Source organism: Gouania willdenowi, chromosome 5 (genome assembly GCF_900634775.1).
Source record: "Gouania willdenowi chromosome 5, fGouWil2.1, whole genome shotgun sequence".
NCBI lineage: Eukaryota > Metazoa > Chordata > Actinopteri > Blenniiformes > Gobiesocidae > Gouania > Gouania willdenowi.
In genome coordinates, this window is record NC_041048.1 from 37,394,729 (window position 1) to 37,417,850 (window position 23,122).

The 23,122-nt window shown below is 38.1% G+C and overlaps 2 protein-coding genes across 2 annotated transcripts; both read left to right on the plus strand.

Moving 5' to 3' along the window:
• Positions 1-1,815: 1,815 nt before the first annotated feature.
• On the plus strand, positions 1,816-17,148 carry LOC114463303 (protein transport protein Sec61 subunit alpha-like 1). Its single transcript, XM_028446782.1, has 12 exons — positions 1,816-1,939; positions 7,830-7,897; positions 7,992-8,057; positions 8,163-8,241; positions 9,155-9,286; positions 9,439-9,548; positions 10,301-10,454; positions 10,541-10,701; positions 12,338-12,535; positions 14,049-14,240; positions 14,313-14,389; positions 16,228-17,148. The coding sequence occupies exons 1-12, from the start codon at positions 1,933-1,935 to the stop codon at positions 16,412-16,414; spliced, it is 1,431 nt and encodes a 476-aa protein (XP_028302583.1). The 5' UTR covers positions 1,816-1,932; the 3' UTR covers positions 16,415-17,148.
• Positions 17,149-18,208: 1,060 nt separating this feature from the next.
• Positions 18,209-22,177, plus strand: chchd4a (coiled-coil-helix-coiled-coil-helix domain containing 4a). Its single transcript, XM_028447233.1, has 3 exons — positions 18,209-18,370; positions 19,016-19,114; positions 21,148-22,177. Exons 1-3 carry the CDS (start codon positions 18,349-18,351, stop codon positions 21,459-21,461), a joined length of 435 nt encoding a protein of 144 aa, XP_028303034.1. The 5' UTR covers positions 18,209-18,348; the 3' UTR covers positions 21,462-22,177.
• Positions 22,178-23,122: the final 945 nt, after the last annotated feature.

Consider the following 23,122-nt stretch of genomic DNA (forward strand, 5'->3'; position numbering starts at 1 on the left):
GGCATCCAGCTTTTGAGGCATTATCGCCTCCATTTGGTCTGGAGTGTGTAACGTAACTAACTCCCAACCCTGTGAACCTAATAGATTTTGACGCTTGCGCCTTATTGTTCGTTTAAAGTAAGTTCAAACATATACAGTTTAATAATACTCTAAAATATGTTTACAAAATTGTAAATTTATAGATCAGAAATTTGTTTGAGTCACGTTTCAGCAGAAGGCTGCCTTATACAAACACAACACTGAACTCCAGCACATTTCAATTAGACGTGATTAAAAATCAGGAAAAAAGGGATTACATAAAGGCATAGAAAAACAGCAAGAAGAGATTTTCCAAATTTTGATTGGAAGTTGAATGCAATTTAGCCTCATGAATTTGGCCATCCCTCCCTCCCTCTGAAAATTCTCCTCAAATGCTGTTTGTGGTTCTGTTCTGCGTGCGGATATCAGAATACTCTTAAAATAGATGCTAAAGAAAAACAATCAATCATTCTTAGATACATTCTTGTCAGAAAATGATCTCAACAGCCTTAATTTAGATTAGCCCCTGACCATGATGTCATTTTGTATGTTTACGTTGGGGGCTTCATGAAATTAGAACAAGGGCCGCTAGTTTTATTTTATTTTATTTTATTTTATTTTATTTTATTTTATTTTATTTTATTTTATTTTATTTTATTTTATTTTATTTTATTTTATTTTATTTTATTTTATTTTATTTTATTTTATTTCATACAATGTAATAGAGAACAACAAAGGAATAGGGAGTTGCCTATGCTGCGTCCGAATAGTCCTTCCTATATCCTTTCCTATCCACTGTTCCTTCACCCCCGGAAGTGTTTAAGTGGTCGCCATGATAAAGAACGTCCGAGTTCTTTTTAAGCTCAGGAAAGGAGGCTCACTGCTTCCTTTATAACCTCCTTTAGCCTAGGAAACACTGATGCATCCTTTACCAAAGGAGACCAGATAATGCTGACCCACAACATTTAAAGGGAAACGCACACCCGAGCGCTCACGGAAACTCCCGATGACCGACAAGTAATGGAGATAAGTTACCAATGTAATAGCATGCCTTGAACAACTTTAAATTAATAATCTAAAACCCATATATTATTATATGTAAGACATATCAGATTATAACTGACATAAAACAGACACTGTGGTTCAAGAAAAAGGGATCAGAGACATTTTTAGCAACATTATGTTTTATTCAACATAATTCGTTTTGTGAGTGTGAGCAACTATTCTCAATGAGACGTTCTTTTAGTTTCACGTTTGTTCCTCGTTGCCTGGTAGCCTCTTTTCCTTTGATTTGCATTCAAACCGTGTGGTTTTTGAGATTATATCAGCGGAAAGTGTTATAAATGTGCTTTTAGTCTATTTTTTGAAAATTTGTAATTTCTTCACCAAGGCAGACGTCACTAACCTTCACGGCCATCTGATTATTATGTCACCTGGTTGAAGTGCGTCTGATTGTCAAAACAAACATGATGGCCTTTTCCTAACTCCTCTCCGAACACATTTTCTTAACCTCGTGACGTCATCCACGGGGTTAAGGAAAAGTGAATAGGAAAGGAGATAGGAGGGAGTATTCGGACGCAGCCTATGTCTGCTTTAGGGGTCGCACTAAATTAGTCCGAGCGCACCACAGCGCCCTCTATGAGGCCATTCTGTGTTATCTGAGTGTATCAGAATTATTTTTTATTATTGCAACTCATTATATATTTTATTTGAATATTTTATTTTCTGCATTTGTGTATGTTTGTGCATTAGTGTAAGTTTGCGTGCGTGTGCGTGCGTACGTGTGAGGTTGAGTGACGTGTGCGTGCAGCTTCGTATGGTGACGTGTCTCTCCGGTTCTCTCTTTTCTCTCGAAGCGGCTGATGGAGCCACACTGACCCGCTTTGAGCACTCGCACCTAGGACTACGGACACCATGGGAAGTACGTGAGACCACCTCTGCTTTGTGTGTGTCATCTGTGCTCCATAATGTGTCATTATGTGGAGGACATACTTCCATACAACGTTATTTTCTTTACCACTTACTAAGCTAACTAGCTAGCCTCAGGGAGGTTAAAAGTGGCAACTTATGCTAGCCACTAAAAAGGATATTTTACTACCAAATAATTCCCTGCAAATGATTTACAGATACAACACATTCCAGATATGATTTATGTGATGACATATTTATGTTTTTAAAATCAGCGTTTAAACATTCTCTTGTTAAGTTGAATTATCGTGTTTTTATCGATGCTGGCTAGCGTCAAGGTATTGCTAGTAGTGAGTCAAAACAGAGAAACACTGCCAAATCACAACAGTAGAGTGTGTTATAGTGTCTGAGAACTGTGGATGTTTATGGACCTAAAGGAATGAGGAGAGTGTTTTGTGTGTTTAATCACTTATTTATGTCAAATCCTGTTGTGGTCAGTGATTAATGGAAGCTAACCTGCTACTTTTTAATTATTAGACAACTATTGACAGTTTTTGGATGACGTGCTGTTGTTATTAGGCTTGTCAGTCCTTGCTGTTGTGCTGGCAGCTGTGCTTACTCTTTAATAATGACGTAGCACGACACACACACGCACACTGGTCTCAAGCAGTGTTTCTCAAATGGGGGTACGGGGTACGCGACGGCAATACAGGGGGCACTTGAGAGAGAGTGTGAAGAGAATAAACTACAAATGAAAGCATTAAAAATTTAGGGTTTTGTCATGTTTAGTTTTGGTCATGAATGACATTCATACTAGAAATTACAAGCAACACGACAACATACACACTAAATGAGAGAAAAATACACAAGATCACTACAAAATACACAAAAATGACAGAGAAACATACAAAACGACACAAGAAACAGCCACACGACACCAAAAACTCACACTGAGACAGAATCTATACTATAATTCAAGGTGTGTGTGTGTGTGTGTGTGTGTGTGTGTGTGTGTGTGTGTGTGTGGAGCAAATATCTCCCCGACGCGGTGCCAGTTCGACCTGAAACTCGCTCGGCGGGTTCAAAATACCCCGAGTGCGTGTATCTGTTATTTTGGAGTCATTTGGTCATTTCAAAATGTTTATTTTAATTTTGTTTCACTTCTGGACGCCCCGAAATGAAACCTATTGAACTTTTGACCTCAGGGTGTGAGGGGGCGCTAGCGCACCTTCTATATTCATTTCACTACACAGCTCCTCACGTGAGCAAGAGTCACATGTGCAGCCAGAGCCAATCGCTGCGCACACAGGCAAGCAGACATGGACTGTAAACAAATGAGTGAGAGAGAGGAAGATAGTTTTATACCGGAGTAATTTGGTGTAGCAAAACGATCAAAATGTTAATTTTATAATTACAGCTCTCTCGGTAAGAGCGCGGTATTGAGCGTGCTACTTCCGGTTCCGGGTTCGTTCGATTACATCACAAACATTCTGATTCTTCAGACCGAGGAATATAACGTTTTTGTGAGCGGATGGGTCCACTATGATTATTGTTTGTTCTGCGCAACGGTGAGTGTTAATTTATATATTATTCTATGTGCTAACAAAGATGATAGCAGCTACAATGTAAACACACACACGGCTGATGCGCGTGCACGGAGTAGATGGATGTAGACACACACGCACCGCTGATGCGCATGCACGGAATAGGTGGATGTAGACCACAGGTGTCAAAGTCAAGGCCCGCGGGCCAGATCCGGCCCGCAAATTAATTATCTATGGCCCCCGGGATGATATTTGATTAGTATTATAGAGCCGGCCCGCAGGCCACAGCCGCCTGCTACTGTTTTGCACGCACCAAAACTCCATTCCCCACAATGCAACGGTAGCCCGCGAACTCACCACAGCGCCGCAAGTGGGCCTCGGCTTCATCCATTCATTCGTCAGCATTCAGGGCAGATGTCAACTTTCAGCAACCCCCCTCCCCAATAATGGCTAAACGGAAGGTGGACGGTGAGAACAGGGGGTTTAAAGCCAGGTGGGAGGCAGATTACATGTTCACGGAGGTAAAAGGCAAACCTGTGTGTCTTCTCTGTGGAGAAAATGTGGCTGTAATGAAAGATTATAATCTAAGAAGGCACTATGAAACATCTAAAAAACACAAAGACAAGAATATGGACACAGAACAAAGGCTACAGAAGGTGGAAGAATTAAAACGAGGTCTTAAGTCCCGGCAGGCTCTTTTCACAAAAGCTACATCACAAAGCGAGGCTGCTGTCAAGGCTAGTTTTATTGTGGCACAAGAAGTTGCTAAATCAGCCCGGCCATTTACAGAGGGAGAGTTCATTAAAAGCTGCATGCTTAAAGTTTGTGACGCGGTGTGCCCAGACAAAAGGCAGCTATTTGCAAACGTGAGCCTGAGCAGAAACACCATCGTCGAACGTGTAGACCAGCTTTCCACCAATATAAAAGAACAGCTTGTGGAAAAGGGAAAAGATTTCATCGCATATTCCCTTGCGGTGGATGAGAGCACCGACATAACTGACATCGCTCAGCTGTCAATTTTCATTCGTGGTGTGGACTCCAGCCTGAGCGTAACAGAAGAGTTTTTGGCATTACGTCCTATGCATGGCACATCTACAGGACAAGATCTGTATGAAGAAGTATCCAGATGTGTAAATGAGATGGGGCTACCTTGGGGAAACCTCGTGGGATTGACAACAGACGGAGAACCCGCGATGTGTGGACACAGGAGTGGATTGGTGGCAAGAATACGTGAGAGGATGCGGGACGAAAACGTCACAGATGAGCTGACAGCTTATCACTGCGTAATACACCAGGAGTCGTTATGTGGCAAAGCCTTGAAAATGGAACATGTAATGAGCATCATAACGTGCAGTTAACTTCGCTGATAAACTCAACATACTTGGCGCCGACTTCCGACGCCGATTTACTGACTTTGAAGCTCAAAAAAGTAGGTTTGAACTGCTCGCCAATCTTTTTGGAGTTGACGCGGAAAGCGCACCACCAAACCTCCAAATGGAGTTGATTGAGCTCCAGTGCAATGACACACTGAGGGAAAAATATGAGAGAGTGGGTGCTGCTGAGTTTGCACGTTTCATCCCCGACACATTCCCTCAGCTGCGCATCCAAGCTGCTCAGACGCTCTCTATGTTTGGCAGTACATACCTGTGTGAACAAATTTTCTCTTTGATGAAGCTAAACAAAACATCACACAGGAGCCGTCTTACTGATAAGGACCTTGGCTCAATCCTGAGGATTTGCTCAGCTCAGAGCCTGACCCCGAACATTGATGAACTTGTACAAAAGATGAGACACCACCAAGTATCAGGCTCTGTCTCAGACAAGTGAGCATCACCGAGCATTAACATATTTTGAGTTTTTAATTCAGTTAAATTTTTACAGTTGTTTCTACAAGACGTGATTTTTCTTTGAAGAAAGTATTGTTTTGTCACTGTGCCATAGATTTTTGTATTTTATTTATTTATATTTATTTTTCAGTTAATGGACTCAGGGAAAATTGCAGATAAGAGCCATGAGAAAGAATACAACTGATTTTATTTATTTATTTTTTATTTTCTCATTTTACTATTTAAAAGCAGTAGCCTTATTGGTAGGATCATAGAGCAGCACAATATTGCATTTTCAGCTTATAATGCATGCATTTTCATTTATGCATTTATCTTGATATTAAGGAACATATTTTATTTTTCAAGGACATTTACTTGTTTGCTGTTTGCCTGTTGAAAATGTTTCCCTTGAAATAACTGACAGAGCCATAAGAAAATATTGCTTTATTCATTTAATGTACAGGACATTTGATTTTTCTTTGAAGGAAGTTTGTTTTTGTCTATGAGCCTGTTGAAAAATGTTTTCACTCGAAATTAGTGACAGAAAAAAAAAAAAAAAAAGTTATTTATTTATAGTAGTAAAAAATCTTGGGTGGAAAGCTCAGCGCTCTAAAACCACCAAAACCTATATGAACAAAACCGGTCTTCAGACTCATCTTACACTTGCGTGCTTTGATTATTGGGGGATAAAATAAAAGGTTTTGTCCTAAAAAACACCAGTAAAAACTCAAGAATGGCCCTACGGCCTAAAGGAAATCTAACATACTGTGTCAGTATGAAAAAAGACTACATAGTTAAATAAAATACAGTACACTGTGTTAGGTCTTGGTTCAATATGTTATGTGCAATCATTTTAATATGTTTTAATAAACATTGAACCAGTCCGGCCCTCGGCTTGTAGCAAATTTGTTTTTTTGGCCCTCTGATGTATTTGACTTTGACATCCCTGATGTAGACACACGGCTGATGCGCATGTACGGAATAAATGGATGTAGACACACGGCTGATGCGCGTGCACGGAGGAGATGGATGTAGACACACACATACACACACACAGTATTTATAATCAAAAATGAGTAAAATAAAACAAAAACCTAAAGAAATGCACAAAACTACACTAATTATGCACAAATGACGTAAAACAAAAAACTAAGCAATATTTATACAGGAAGTACACAAAACAACAACAGAAATGCACAAAAATATTCAAAAGGCTCCAAAAAACTCCAAAAAACATATATTACAGAAAAATACACCAAACAACAACAAAAATATGAAAATGACTCAATATACACAAAACTAAATATTTATACTAAAAATACACTAAAATGACAACAGAAGTACACAAAACTACATCAAAAAAAAAAAACACACAAAATGACTCCAGAATAACACTACAATGGCATCAACAAACAATAATTAAAACAAAAAATATAAAAATTAGTATAAAAAAAAACCCCAACACATTCATCATGCGCATGTCTCATAGAATTAAACCAAGGAAATTGCACACATTATTTTACTTTGCACCAAATAAGAGGAAAATATACTGAATAATAAAAAGAACAGACAAACAACAACAAAATACACAAAAAACAGAGAAAACAAAATGATGATAGAAATGTTTATTGATTAGAAGATGAACAAGAGTCAGTCTTGGTCCCACATCAGGTGGGAGATGACCATAAATGATAAAAACTATAGAAATTAATCCATTCAGGAGGCACTAATTACTCTTTTATTCCATCATTATGCTCGATAATTGTTTTGAAGAAAATAAATGAAGGAACAATGATCTTCCTGGACTTGTTTATTTTATTAAATTGTAGAATATTCTGATGTTAAAGATTTAAAATTGCATGTAACCCATTACTTAATAATAAATGGATCAGGTTTTTCCCCTCATACCTACTGTTGCTGACCATTGTTCCCTGAGTAAAATCCCTCGATTAAGCCTTTTCTAACATTCCACACAACAAAACAAGTAATAGAGGTATGTTTGGTGCTGAGATAATATTATAATCGATATATTATATTGGTCAATGCACAAGGTTACAAAAAAACATGAATTATAGTGTAAACTACCAACTAATTCAGCTACAGTTATTTTACACCCTCCTAATATACAAATTCAATGAAACTCAACATTTATTATTCCCAGGGCTCACAGTTTTCCAATGCCTAATTGTTGAAAGAAATCACAATTTTTCCAAAATCATGCAATTTTACTCTAATTATTCTATATAATTTCCCTGAATTAGATGGAAATTCATCACAAAATCAAGGACATTTAAAGTGAAGATTTAGTATTGATATATTACTTACAATATGTAATGCACCTACAATATCTATCTATGTATTATTTATATGTGGAAGTACAAACTAGGACACAATAATGTTGTGTGTGTGTGTCCGTCCATAATTTAGCACATGCAACATGTCAAGCTTTTTGATTGCTCCACATATGTTTTCCTTCGTTGAATGTAAACTGCTCTCTTTGTACTTTAACACCATCTTCTCTTTTCTTGTGCAGTAAAATTTTTAGAAGTCATCAAGCCGTTTTGTGCGGTCCTGCCTGAAATCCAGAAACCAGAAAGAAAGGTAGGCGTCAACTCTTAACTGTGCACACGTGTCCTACATTCCATTCAAAGTGTGCACGTGGAAATTAACAGCTCTAATTATTTCTAATGTGCAGATTCAGTTCAGAGAAAAGGTGCTATGGACCGCTATCACGCTCTTCATCTTTCTGGTGTGCTGCCAGGTTGGTATTGTGATCTGAACTCATTTCTAATTTAGCACCTTGTGTTTTTTTATTTTATTTTTTTGCTGCACAGTATAAATATCAATTTCTTCATCTTATTTTTAGATTCCACTCTTTGGCATCATGTCATCAGATTCAGCAGATCCTTTCTACTGGATGAGAGTAATCCTTGCTTCAAACAGAGGTGCTCGCATGTTTTTAATTAGTTGTTACTCAACTAAATAGTACTAATCTGTTCTCTTCATTGTTATCAGCACTGATTGTCTTTTATCACACACCTTTGGTCAAAGTTCAGCAGTTGTAGACATTGTGTTGAGTTTATGGTATAGTTTAATGGAAAGTTGGACTGGGCGAGATTCAATATGTGTTGAGTTGGGTTTTTTTTTTGGCGATATAGAAAAATACAATATCGCCTATCTCGATATGTATATGTTTTTTAAAAACACTGTACTGATACCCCCCAACCATATTTCTTTATTTGTCATTTGCACATAGTATTGTTTATGCCTTTGTTGTTTTTTTTTTTAAATGTTATTTTATTTTTATCTTTTTGTAATTTGTGTCCCTCCCACAGTTGTATATTAGCACTATTACCCTATGTTGTTATTTATTTTTGTTCTTACTGTTTACTTTTGCTTTTCTATGGCGTTGCTGCAATGTGAATTTCCCCTGTGGAGATCAATAAATGTTTATTCTATCTTTTATCAAAAATCCTTGTTTTAAGACAGTCTCTGATTTCACTACTTCTCAGAACAGCATTAAAAGCACAGTTAGATGATCACTGATTGTGTTCTAATAATCCAGACCTTCCCCTAAATAAGCCACACTACAGAACTCACTCACACGTGCTGTCCCTTAGAGAAAAAAAAAAAGCCAAAAGTAGCACATATTGTGCAGCTGATTGTTAATAAATTAGCCTGTGTTGCATTTTTCATCATCGAATTAAACCCAGAATTGTCTTTCTGGTTAGACTTCATTTGAATTAAAATGATCGTGATGTATATTATATATTGCTTTTTTGAGAAAAAATATTGAGAGATGAGTTTTGGTCCATATCGCCCAGCCCGAATGGAAAGTGTTCCTTTCTTGTTCTCCAGGTACTCTGATGGAACTCGGTATCTCACCCATCGTCACCTCTGGGCTCATTATGCAGCTCTTGGCAGGGGCCAAGATCATTGAGGTGGGGGACACCCCCAAAGACAGAGCCCTGTTTAATGGAGCTCAGAAATGTAGGTGCTCTTTCTCACCACATATGCTGTTTTTAGAGCAGGTTTCAAGCTGGAAATCTTAAACTCATTTTTCTATCTTGTTTATTTATTGATTATTCCACATCAATGGGAGGGGTTCTGGCTATTTTTTGAAATTTTTTTTTTTTTTACAGTGTTTGGAATGATTATCACCATCGGACAGGCCATCGTTTATGTAATGACCGGCATGTATGGAGACCCTTCAGAGATGGGAGCAGGGATTTGTCTGCTCATCATCATCCAGGTTAATACGCATTTATCAAAAGGCTCAAGCTCATTAATCTGCACCAGAGGTGGACAACTTTTATCAGAGCGGGGGCCACAAAAATGTGTTAGTTTGCTCGAAGGGCCACATTGTGTACATTCATGTCAGCATTTAGAAAAACGACCAATTTGAGCAATAACACATGAAAGAACAAAGTACTCTAGTGTGTTTTTTTCTGTCATTCTGTGTATGTGTGTCTATGTGCATTTCTGTTGTTCTTTTGTGTATTTTTCCTGTAAAACGTATCTTCTGGAGTTGTATTGTGTATTTGTGTTGTCATTTTGCGGTTTTTTTTTAGAGTCTTCTTTTGTGTATTCCTCTTGTCTTTTTGTTTGTTGTATTGTAAGTTTGCTAAAAAATGTTTTTGTGTTTTTCTTGTCTTTTTGTGTACTTTTGTATGTTTTTTGAGTCATTTTGTTTATTTCTGTTGTTTTGTTAAATTTAGTAGTGGTTTTGTGTGTTTCTGGAGTATCTTCTGTGTTTTACTTGTTTTTTACTGTATTTCTTTTTAATATTGTATATTTTAGTGTTTTCTTGCTGTTGTTTTGTGTATTTTAATATCATTTTGTGTGTTTACTTTGTGTGATCTAATTAGACCGCCAGTTGACATCTGATCTATACGATAATGTGTATTTCCCAGAAACTATAATTTTCTGTAAGTTTCTGCAGAAACTTACACTTGCAGTAGATTTTGGTAAAGATAATCATAAATTGTTTCTTTGTGTCTCCAGCTTTTTGTCGCTGGTCTGATCGTGTTGCTGCTGGATGAACTCCTTCAGAAGGGCTACGGTCTGGGATCTGGTATTTCTCTCTTCATTGCGACCAACATCTGTGAAACGATCGTGTGGAAGGCCTTCAGCCCCACTACTGTCAACACGGGCAGAGGTGAGAGCAGCCGCACTAACAGCACAGTGAGACTATGAAGGGTTGATTTTCTCATGTATTCACTGTGATTCATGTTCTGTTTGTAGGGACGGAGTTTGAAGGTGCCATTATTGCTCTCTTCCACCTCATCGCTACTCGTACGGACAAAGTTCGAGCCTTGAGGGAAGCTTTCTACAGGCAGAACCTTCCCAACCTCATGAACCTCATCGCCACAGTCTTTGTGTTTGCTGTGGTCATATACTTCCAGGTGAGAGAGTGAGATTTCTCCTCCTCTAAATTGTTTCTTTAACACAGGGATGTTAAACTAATTTTAGTTCAGGGGCCAAATACGGAGCAGTTTGATCTAAAGTGGGCTACAGATTTTATGCGGGAAAACGTTATTTCACATTATTGCACTTCTACTTGATAGATATCAGTCTCAACAGGATCTTCATGTTAAATTTCCTAGATTTTGTGACCAATTTCTGTTTAAATAAGGGAAATATTATGTAATCATTTGAGGAAAATTGAAGAATAACTGCAATTCTGTGATATCAGCACCAGGAGTGTTAATTAGATTAACAAAAGTAAAAACTTGGAAATGTATAATGTCAAAGTCATGGTTTGCTAAAATTAAGTTATCTTGCCTTGAACCTATTAATAACACGTTTTACCCTTGGGGTGAATTTACCTCCCGAAAATTATTTTCAGAAAATTTTTGACCAGGTTTTTGTGTCAGACACTTTATTTATTTGTTGAATACATAAATAACCTCTTGATAATTAAACCTGGACCTGTTCTCTAGCGCCACCATCAGGACAAACTTTTAAATTAGAATTAATTCATCTTGAATAGTTTTCATCCAAATCTTCTCAAATTTACTGACAACATTAATGACTACAAGAGTATGAACCAAAATGATTGATGTTGGTGACCCCGCCTTTTCTTTCATAAACATATTTATTTCCTCAAAACTCAAAAGTATCAACTCTGCTCCTGCAGGTGTGGGGATATAAGGTCACACACAGCTTGGAGGAGCACCAATGTGTGTTCAGAACATTGAAAAAATGTATAATCACGATACTTAATGCTTAATCAATTGAACCGATCAAGTTAAGAAAAGTCATGCATTATGAAGCAAAAAAACCCCAAAGTCAATTATTATTTTTTGACTGAAAAACATTGGGAGTGTGTATTGCCTGGCATTTGGCGATTTGATTCGTATCCCGATACGTAGGTCACGACACGATATTACACGATATTGAAGTATAAGGCGATTATTGCAATTTTTTATATATATCACTTAAGAAACAACTGATCTGTAAATGTGTACACCTTCATGAGAACATTATGTATGAAATATATATTATTGGCATATTTTACGCTCCAAACATTGGCTTTAACATGCCATGTGCCAACAACTTAAAATAAAAAATAACATACAATCTGCCTGTGGCTTTTAAACCAACTTTGACTTTAGTGCAACTTAACTGAGGTATATACCTAGAACAACAATTAAATGCAGAAAGTTAGTACTTTCTTTTTAGATTGTAATGAAAAAACACAAGCTGGTCAACATGCCCAGGTTTCAATGCAGTTCTTTGTGCAGTTACAATGTCTCCTGCTGTGGAAAAGACTTTCCTGGTAAAATAAAGGTAAAAAAAATTGATTTGGATGCATTTAGAATCGATCCGAGAATTGCGCAAAGTAATATCGCGATACATCGCCGAATCAATTTTTTTGACACCCCTAATAAACATTGAAAGGGGTCATATTGACCCCAAGGATAATATGATGGTTAACAAAGCATGTAATATAGTGAATCTAATGTTAGTTCTGTATTATCATGAGCTTCATTCATGTGACATGTAAGTAACTCCTAAATCGTTTTTTTTCTCTCTCAGGGTTTCAGAGTGGACCTGCCCATTAAGTCGGCTCGTTACCGTGGACAGTACAACACCTACCCCATCAAACTGTTCTACACCTCCAACATCCCCATCATCCTGCAGTCCGCCCTGGTCTCCAACCTCTACGTCATCTCTCAGATGCTCTCCACACGTTTCAGTGGCAACTTCCTCGTCAACCTGTTGGGGACGTGGTCTGTAAGTAGACTGATGAAGTGGTGTTTGCTGCTGGTAGCCTCTGTGTGAAGCAGGGAGCTAAAAATGTAACTTTACCCCTAGAATACTGGGGACATGGAAAATGCATACTTCACGTTCAGAAACAGGCTTTTTTTTCTCTCTCTTTATTTAGAAAACCAGCCCCAAAATGACATGGAATAACCTCACATGCATGTTTTGGGACAATATCACACATTTACACGTCTTACCACAGAAAGCAGTGATTGAATCTCTGGCGCACTGGTTTTCAACCTTTTTCAGATTGTGACCCAATTTTTGTTATACTGTGTTACAAATACAGAGTAGCCAGGTTTAGTGACCAGTTGTCCTCGCTCAGATAATTTTTATACTGCATTTTATTTTAATTATTTTTTTTATTTAAATTGATTTAAATGTGCAATATGTGGAATTTTCAACTTTTAAATATGTTTTAAATACCTAGAATAAAAATTTGAGTGTTAAGAAACATGTCCTTAGCTGTCATACCATATGTGATTTTTTATTATTTTTTTTATTTTATTTTTTTTGAGACTACATAGTTATATATACATTAATAAATATTTCTGCCCTGGCCAACCTGTAGTACCTATTTTCCACCGGTTGGGTGAGTATAAGCCTATTTACAGCAGAGCAGTCCCTGAACTAGGTCGTCTCTGGTAACAAACATCCATCAAACAGATAAACGGTGCGTTACCCGTGAGGTTTACAACTAACAAACAACTGCTTAAACATCTTCACTCATGAACGCATCACACATGTAAAGCTGATGATATACATCGGTCCACATGGGCCCACATGGCCCACCAAAGGCATTTGCAGGGTGTAGCAGAGAATATTGTCACCTGTACATTCAGTCGCGGAGTAATATGCCACCTGGTGGTGTCAGAAATTGTTTGCAAATTTCGCATATTGCACCTTTAAGATATGTAATATGATTAATAAATTAATTTTAATCGGCCATTTAATTATTATTTGTTGAAAAACACTGGTCTAGCAAGTGTAGCAAAAATATTAATATGTCCAGTTTTGCTCATTATCTTGTTCAAAATCTCCCACTACGTGTTATGGTGAGACTTGTGATCATGTTATCCTGTGACTGAAAATGAATGCACAGCTTCATCTGACTTGTGTTTTTAATTCGTTGTGATGAACAAACAGTTCAGATTATTATGACTGCATCTGGTTTATCTGATGGTGTATTAGTTCAACTGGTGATGAGTTTACCTGGTGATGCAACGCAGCAGAAGCAATACACCTCTAATCACACGGCGGCACGGGATTTCACGCAAACACATGAGCGTGATTTGCCTGTTGGTGCAAATTTATAATTGTCACAACACTATTTAGCATGTTTGGTGTGATTTTGGGAGCTTTAATGGCCAGTAAAGTCACTTAAAGAGGAAAAGATGATGAACACTTCATTATCTTTCCCTCTTTAGGTGATTTCTCCCGCAGGTGAAAGTAAAAATGACAGAGAACGTGTGTTTGTTTGTAGGATGCTACCAGTGGAGGACCAGCGCGCGCCTACCCAGTGGGAGGTCTCTGCTACTATTTCTCTCCTCCAGAGTCATTTGGATCAGTTCTAGATGACCCGGTTCACGCCGTCATCTACATCATCTTCATGCTCGGCTCCTGCGCCTTTTTCTCCAAGACCTGGATTGAGGTGTCGGGGTCCTCTGCCAAAGATGTGAGTGTGTGTCTCACTACAGACTCATTATTCTACATAAAAGCTTTTACTGATATGGATCTGTTTTCTCAGGTGGCGAAGCAGCTGAAGGAGCAGCAGATGGTGATGAGAGGACACAGAGAGACGTCCATGGTGCACGAGCTCAACAGGTAAAGACTGAGGGTGGGAGAAAATATGACCAATTTAAAATTCATATTTCACCCCAGAATCAATTTAGTTAGTTGTTTTTATATATATATGTATATAAATATATATATATATATATTTATTTTTTTTTGTCTACGTATGTGGTCGTAGGTGAATATATATGTGAAATAGTGCACCTTCACCTGCAGTTTTAGTTGCTGCTACCAAAGTGACTTCAAGTTGTGGCCAAACCAATGGTAGATGTTTATTTTTGAAATCACGTTAGATGCTCTGAATTGAATGTCCTGCAGATTGAGGTGATATCAGTATGAATAACGGGGGGGGGGGGGGGTTAAGCTGTAACACAAGCACACTAAAGGATTAGACCGTTAGCATTTCTAATATGTTCACCTTTTACAAATTTACCAGTTCTAGATGGGACAAAATGAGTTCATTTCATTATATTTTATTCGTGGAGGTGCAGCTGTGTGCCGAGGTGCAGCTGTGTGCCGAGGTGCGCCAGTCAGCTGCTGCAGCTCATTAAATCAAACTCTGATCAGAATTCTGTTCACGTTGCTCAGACTGTTCAACTATTTTCATACTATTTACAACGTTAAAACCACAGTTTGATCCACTACAAGAATAAATATGAATTGTTATTTATGCAGAGGTTGGTGAAATGCACAGGATGGATACCTGAGTTAGTTCACACGCATATTTACAAATGATGCTCTGCTTCAGGTCAAATCAGTTCCATATTTAAAACTGTATTATCACAGTATAGATCACAGATGATCATGTTGACGGAAGCACTGATTATTTTTTTAATGCAGGAATGTAAGAAGTTAATAAAATCGGGCTTTTCACACAAACATGAATCACTCGTTAATATCGGAGGAAAAATAGAGAGATTTTAACTGTGGCTCGGACAGAAAAATGTGGCCGATCCTCACACTGCAATAATCTGATCAATAATCTGATCAAATCAACCTATATTGTATATCAATGAAGGCTTTTCACATTAAAAATGCGCTGATTAGGGGTGGGCAATATATCGAGTTTTCTATTTTTACGATATAGAAAATGACAATACCGTATATATCTATATTGTTTTTATTTATAAAGCACACAGTACAAATCACATCATGCATGTTTTTAATATATAGAGTACAGTCAAACAATTTTTTTTTACAATTGTTCCATATTTCTGAGATACATATTATATATATTTTGTATTAAAATACTTGTTTTAGGAGTTGCTGCTTTTGCATATTCTCAGAACAGCATAAAAAGCTAGTTAGATGGATTTTTGAGTGTGTTCTAACCCAGACGTTCCCCTAAACAAGCCACACTACACAACTCACTCACACGTGCTGTCCCTTACAGGAGAAAAAGCCAAAAGTGGCACATATTGTGCAACTGTGTTAATAAATGTATCTGTGTAGCATTTTTCATCAGCAAATTTAACCCAGAACAGTTTTTCTGGTAAAACTTTGAGTTAAAAATGTCGAGATTTGTATCGTATATTGAGAAAAAATATTGAGATATGAGTTTTGGTCCATTACGCCCAGCCCTAGCGCTCATCATTTTTACGGATTTCAATGATATTTACAAGCGTTAGGAAAACTCTATATTCTGTGATTTCTAGACACCCCAAAACAAGACAACATGGTTTATGACCGCCTTCATTCACAGCTTGACATGCTTTTAGTGGATTTGGTGGGCGTGTCAGAAGACTTGATGAGAAAATATGCGTAACTTCAGGCGCATAAAAAAACGGATTGAGTGCAGAGCGGAGAATAATTGAAATGTGACTGATGATGTTTGTGTTTCTTAAAACTAATCTGACTATTATCTGCAGGTACATCCCCACAGCTGCAGCGTTTGGTGGGCTTTGCATAGGGGGGCTGTCTGTCATGGCCGACTTCCTGGGGGCCATCGGGTCAGGAACAGGAATCCTGTTGGCCGTCACCATCATCTACCAGTACTTTGAGATCTTCGTCAAGGAGCAGAGTGAAGTGGGCAGCATGGGGGCACTGCTTTTCTAGAGACCACCAACCTTTCTGTCCTCTGACACGATACATGCAAAACGTCCCCACTGCTCCTTCTTTTATCATCCATTACTTTCCATTATTCTCACAGTTCACACTGTCGGTGTTTAATCGCTAGAGTCAGTGGTTATTTCATGGCAGGGATCAGTTTTTGCTCCTCCTCCCCCCCAACAGGGTTGAGCGTAACATTGTCCTTAATATTCCAATAGAAATCACCCATCTCTCTCTGCAGGCTGCCTAAATCACTCTGACTGTCCTGTCAGCTGAAAAATAATGCCCCAAACGCCCAATCATGAGCTTAAAGGAAAACAAAGATGACTCCAGCGTGTCAAAGCTTTTTCTATTAAAGCTGAATCTCTGAGCCTGGGCGTTTCCAATAAAGCCAGCAGCAATCATCTGTGAACACCCGAGGACATCACCAGGGTGTGAAAAGCTTCTACTTTTATCCTGGACTTTGGTGATATCTGCTCAGTTGAGTTTCTATCATTTTATGTTTGTTTAGGTCCTGTTCACTCTGGTCTTATGATGTGACACACAGTGTTCGTCCTCAAAGGAAACTTTATGTCGTCATTGCTCTTTTTATTCTCAGACTGAACCGCTGCACAAAAACTGCCCAGGTGGTCGGGATGAGGGTGGGTTTGATAAGGGACGAAAAACGTTTCATTTTTATTTGTACTTTATGTAACTTGCATAATTGTGTTATTAAAAAAAAGGATTTGGTTTCCAACACACTTAGTTGTTTTTTGTTCTTTGTCACAAATTATTTCCTTCAGTCAATGAGTGTGTTTGAAGATGGAAGTGATCTGATAAATATGTTACCGTTTTGAGCTGTTACTATGGAAACCGGATAATGATAATCATTACACTTAGTTTCACATACTAGAGCAATGATTTTTAACCAGTCTGGCTTATTTAATGTACAAGCTCACAATGGATTTTAGGGTTCCGGTGCACAGCTTGAGTAACCCTACAGCACAGGTGTCAAACTCGACGCCCGGAGGCCAAATCTGGCCCTTTGGAGCATCCAATTTGGTCCATAGGAGGAAGCAAAAATGACAGAAAACATGAATCATTGTGTAAATAATCAATATTTGCAGGGGCTCACCATTTTCCCAGTACTTATACCGCATGATCACAGTCATTTTCATGTTAAACAGTTAAAAAAAACTAAATTCTTACAAAATCCTTCTGTTTTCCTCAAATTGTGACATACTTAAAGAAAATGGTCACAAAATCAAGGAAATCTCAATTTCTATCAATTATTGCTTGGTTATGGTCGGTTTCTTACATATTTTGTATTTTACTAGGGCACAATAATGTTGCCACATGCGGCCCTTGATCAAATTTTGTGCGGTCCGAGAAGTAAATGCACAAAATCAATAAACAGTAAAAAAAAAAAAAAATACCCAAATGACCTCTAAAAATACACAAAAGGACGAGAAAAATATAGAAAACGATAATTATTAACAAAGACAGAAAAACATACAAAAATGCACAAAAGGACAACAATTTTACACAAATACTGAATATTTTACAAAAGGAATCACTCAAAAAACTAATTAAAGTGACTAAAAACATTTAAATTAAATCTAAAGAACACTAAATGACTCATTATTCTAAATGCTGACATGCTTGTTGATAATATGGCATTCGGAACAGACGATGACATTTTGTGGCCCTCGCTGTGATAAAAGTTGCCTATCTCTTCAGGCAACCGTTTTGCTGCCCTCTGCTTGTCAGTTCTGTCTGCTGCTGTGGTTGGTGAGTGACGTCATTATTCCGCGCCCGCGTGTAGAGGGGTCGGCTTCTGGGCTGTCGGACAACGGCTAACCTTTACTGATGAAACCCTCTCACTGTGGGACTATTTCACCTCATTCCGGTCACATTTTATCTCCTGTGGTGTGGACCGTCGGTCAGACTCAGAAACAGACATGTCGTACTGTCGACAAGAGGGTAAATCTCATCTCTTTTCATTCATTTTCTGTCCGCAGCTCATCAATGTCACCGAGCAGTCGCTATGCTAAAGCTAACCAAGAGCCTCTCTAGCTAACTGTAGGGAAACACGCACCCAGTGATCACATGCACTAATGTGCGTGTGTGTGAGGATTAATAAACATCTGTTTGGTGTAGTTAGACGTGTTCACCACGTGTTAACACAGCTGGTTAAAGCTTACATGTGATGCACGGTGTTATGGTTTTTATGGTGACCGGTTTAACTGGTGACTCAGGTCGGACTGCGTCGCTGCTTGTTGTAAGTGAGTAACGGATGAATGTCTCCTTAAATGTTGTTTATCAAACAGAAATAAAGTCATAGTTTACCTTTAACATAGTAAATTCAATATTTTAATTTGAGAAATATGCAACAGACATTCTTAGTTACAATTATAAACGCTTATGCAATGGTTAAGTAACTACTTATTAGATAATTGTCACACAGCAACTAGTGACATTACACCTGTTTTTACCAACCTTGGGGTCGTGACCCCATGTGGGGTCACCTGGAATGTGTTAATTACTGAGTAAATGTGTTCATAAATTATTTTAATTATTCCTTTTCAAATTTAAATATCTTTGTTTTTTCCCTGTTTTTAATTTAAGGTAAGGATCGAATCATCTTTGTCACCAAAGAAGACCACGAGGCCCCCAGCAACGCTGAGCTGATAGCAGACGACCCGAACGACCCCTACGAGGAGCAGGGTTAGTTTTTTAAAAAAATTAATCATTTACAAAAGGTTTTGTTTTTAAAATATTCCAAACTGGTCATAAAGCTGTAGTTATCCACTCATGTCCTGGGAAGAAGAAAGAACAATGAGTGTAATAGGAATTTGTTGTTTTTTACGAATTTTATGTTTGTACCGCTTTGAGATAACTTTTGTTCTAATTAGCGCTATATAAAGTTGACTTTTATTAAATTGAATCATATAAAATACAAATAAAAGTTAGTTATATTAGAAGAAACATAATGATTAAATCTGTTATATTTAGATAAGTCAGGGTTCTCACCAGGAATTTTTTCGCAGCGAACGGCGATCACTTGTTACACGAGCAAGTAAAAATTTTGAAATCTATAACCCTCTGAAACACTATTTCTTGCATTTTGAGAGGCACATTTTTTTAAGTACAGCTAAAGTTTCATTAATTTTATGTTTTTCTATTGTTTCATTATGTTGATTGTTTTAGTTTGGATTATGCAGCCCACTGTTCATGTTGGACAATGATTATGGGGTTAAGTCCTAAACATACTCGGGCGGAATGGACTGTCTGCTTTTTTTAGAGTTTCATACATCACACAGGCAACATCGGGGCAGCTAAGTGGCTGCAGGGGTTCTTGGGGTCCTCAGGTGAAGGCAGGACTCCGAGCAATTCGCCTGTACTAAATAGATGGTGCGGCTGATGTTTGCGTCTCTCGGTTATGCAGAATAAAGAGTTAAAACCACTTGTGCACACCTGGAAGTCGCTTTGTGTCCAAGTGTGCAGTAATTATTACGACGATACCAATTAAAAAGGAAAAAAACATCAAAAAATCCCCCTAAGCTGGTTTAACCACAGCGTAGGGGGGCAAAATCACAGCGTCGAGGGCCCCCTCCTGCAACAGCGCTGGCATGTATGTAGTATGTTCATGTTTTTGCTTTGTGTTGCTCAAAATATCACAAGGGACATGCCTGTGTTTTGGATTCAGACAAGTTGGCAACTGAATGCAATTATGAGCAAAAATGTGTCTGCGTTTTGCAGGAAAAAATGGTGTGTACATGCATTATATTGTTTCAAAACGTATTTCCGTGTCATATTTGGGTTTAAATTGCGACAGAAAATAAAAAAAACAGTTCAGATTTATTTTTCCCTTAAACAGAACATGAGTTCTAGAGGTCAATCGATATATCGGCTGGTCAATATATGGACTTTTTTCAAGATCGGCCATCGGCCAAAAAAATATATATATATAACTTTTTTTTTACCATCACCAGCCCTCTCTAAGGAAGAGTAAGAAGAAACACTTTATTATAGGGAGGATATAAAAAGAGAGGGCAGTGTTACACCTAGGTGAGGGGGAAGGGAACAGGGAGGAGAGACTCGAGGTAGGAAATAGAAAGGGTGGGGAGGAGTTGATTATTTTAAAGTGAGAGTGAGATGTGATGTTGTAGTTGTGCATATGGTGACAAGTGTGAAGCTTCGGTATAATAATGGTGGTGGCTGTGAACAGAGGGAAGGAGTGAGTTTATACTTAAAACAGGTATTTAGTTTTAACCACTACTTGCACATTGTATATTGTTGTCGTGCTTTGCTGATACTTACCCGTCCTGTACTTTTTTTTTACTTGGATGTGTACGGGTATATTTAAAGTTCAATAAATCTTAAGGGTTCTGTTGGTGTATTTAATTAAAATTTTAATATATACATTTATCTCATGTTTCAGTGTTTCAGTTGTCTTTCATTATCAATTTGCTTTATAAAAAAGTATATCGGCTTTAGATATTGGCCATCAGCTGATTTATTTTATTTATTTATTTTTTTGAATTGGCATCTGCCGTTGAAAATCCCATGTCGGTCGACCTCTAATGAATTCCGCGTTTTTCGTCCATTTTCTGCGATCATGGTAATTTAAAGTCCCTCAAACTGTTGATCATTCTTTCTTTTTAAACAAGTGAAGTGAACATCATCTCCACTTGTCGTTTACAGAATGTGTTGTCGATAAATAGTTGAATTTATTGGTTTCTTTGCGGACTCCCCAGGCCTGATCCTTCCCAACGGGGATATTAACTGGAACTGTCCGTGTCTGGGGGGCATGGCCAGTGGACCCTGTGGTTCCCAGTTCAAAGAGGCCTTCTCATGCTTCCACTACAGCAAAGAGGAGGTGAAAGGCTCTGAGTGCATCGATCACTTCCGTAACATGCAGGAGTGCATGCAGAAATTCCCTGAGCTCTACCCGCAGGAGGACGAGAAGGAAAACGCCCCCCAGAAGGAATCTGACTCCGCCTCCACGGCGCCACTTGACAACGCTGCCTCATCACCGGACACTCCCACAGAAGGCCCAGAGGCCAGCTAGAGCACCATGTGGGTGGTGTCCTAATGGAAGCTCCGCCCTCCTCCGTTCTGCTCCTCCAGGAGCTGCAGGTGGTCTCTCCTCATATACGAGCCTTTAGAGTGGGCTTTGTGACTCGTGGGAAACACACACTGGTCATCAGGGGACGACTTACGGACCACTTGGTTTCTGTGATAAATCAAACATCTGTCAGTGATTTCAGGATCCTGTTCTGATGAAATGTTAGTGTTCTATATGCAATAAAGGTCGCTGCTTTTTTCACGTGTGTTTAAAGAAAGTGAAGTGTGTGACGTTGTTGTGACGGCTTAAATAGTTTGATCCCGTGCCTCATGTAAACATCTTTACATTCACTAGTATCCATCAATCAATGATTAAAATAAACTGCTTATGATGGGGTTTCATGTAGACTCACAACTTTTATTTGAAGGTTTTTACATCCAAATCAGGTGATTGACATATGCCTTATTTTTAACAGCCTATAAAGCTAATGGAAAATCCAACACAATAAATTAAATCTTCCGCTATGAGCTTTTGTCTCCCATTCAGTAGGAACAAAGCAGACATTGAAAAGAGTAAATTTGTTGATTACAATAAATATTTCCTATAATCCAGGTGTCAAACTCATTTTATTTCAGGGGCCAAATACAGAGCAGTCTGATTTCAAGTGGGCCACAGATTCTATGTGGGAAAACGAGTAATTTAAACATTATTGTCCTTAGTTTGCACTTCTATGTTTAAATAAAATACAAATTATGTAAGAAACTGACAATACCTAAGAAATAAGTGATAGATATAAGTCCCAACAGGATCTTCACTCTTAGAAGATTTTTTTTTAACAGTTTAACTTTGAAAATGACTGCAGTTGTGATATAAGCACCAGGAAAACTGTGCCCCTGCAAATATTGAGTTTCATTTACACAACGATTCATGTTTTCTCTGTCACTTGTACTTTCTCCTGTGGGCCAAATTGCACGCTCCAAAGGCCGGGATTTGGCCCCCGGGCCATGAGTTTGACACGTGCTTTAATCTGTGTTGCCTCATGAAGGTCTAGTTGATTTTGGCTGTACGTGTTGACACAATGTCCACCTGTATTCAGTTAAAGTTTGACTGTAAAACACAAATTAATTAAAGTCTATATTTTACATTTCTGACCTGTTATTTTGTGAAGTGCGATGATATGTACAAAGGTTAATATACAGTCAACTGCAAATCATCCAAACCATTTTCATAAACACTAAATTAATCTCATAACTGGAAAAACGGTTTATAATTTACCAAAGATTGGCCTGTAAAATAATGTCAAACAGCCCCAATGACTCCACCTCAAAATACAGGTTACAATCTTCTGTTAAATATCGTGTTTTATACTCTGAGACCACACAATCCAAAACCATACAAATCTAACAGTTCAAGATCATTATGTCTGCAACTCTTAAAGGTGCAGTCTGCAACTCTCATAAAAGTAACTTTTTGCCATATTTACTAAAGCTGTCACTATGTAAGGACGTGTATGGTCTGGAGGAGTAGAAGATGGAATTGGTGACTTTTCTGCTGTATGTGACACTGTTGTTGTTGCTGCTGTTGCTGAGGTGTGTGCACATTGAGAGAGAGAGAAGCGCTGCAGTAATATGCTTTTAACAGTGCATGTTATATTACTGTGATGT

What these genes read in the sequence shown, in the direction of transcription:
- LOC114463303 (XM_028446782.1), top strand. An exon ending in AATCCTTGCTTCAAACAGAG is followed by an intron (nt 8,242 to 9,154) that starts GTGCTCGCATGT and finishes CTTGTTCTCCAG; the next exon opens with GTACTCTGATGGAACTCGGT. An exon ending in GTCTGCTCATCATCATCCAG is followed by an intron (nt 9,549 to 10,300) that starts GTTAATACGCAT and finishes TTGTGTCTCCAG; the next exon opens with CTTTTTGTCGCTGGTCTGAT.
- chchd4a (XM_028447233.1), top strand. Translation starts at nt 18,349, where the DNA reads ATGTCGTACTGTCGACAAGAGG. An exon ending in GTCGTACTGTCGACAAGAGG is followed by an intron (nt 18,371 to 19,015) that starts GTAAATCTCATC and finishes TTTTAATTTAAG; the next exon opens with GTAAGGATCGAATCATCTTT. An exon ending in CGACCCCTACGAGGAGCAGG is followed by an intron (nt 19,115 to 21,147) that starts GTTAGTTTTTTA and finishes CGGACTCCCCAG; the next exon opens with GCCTGATCCTTCCCAACGGG.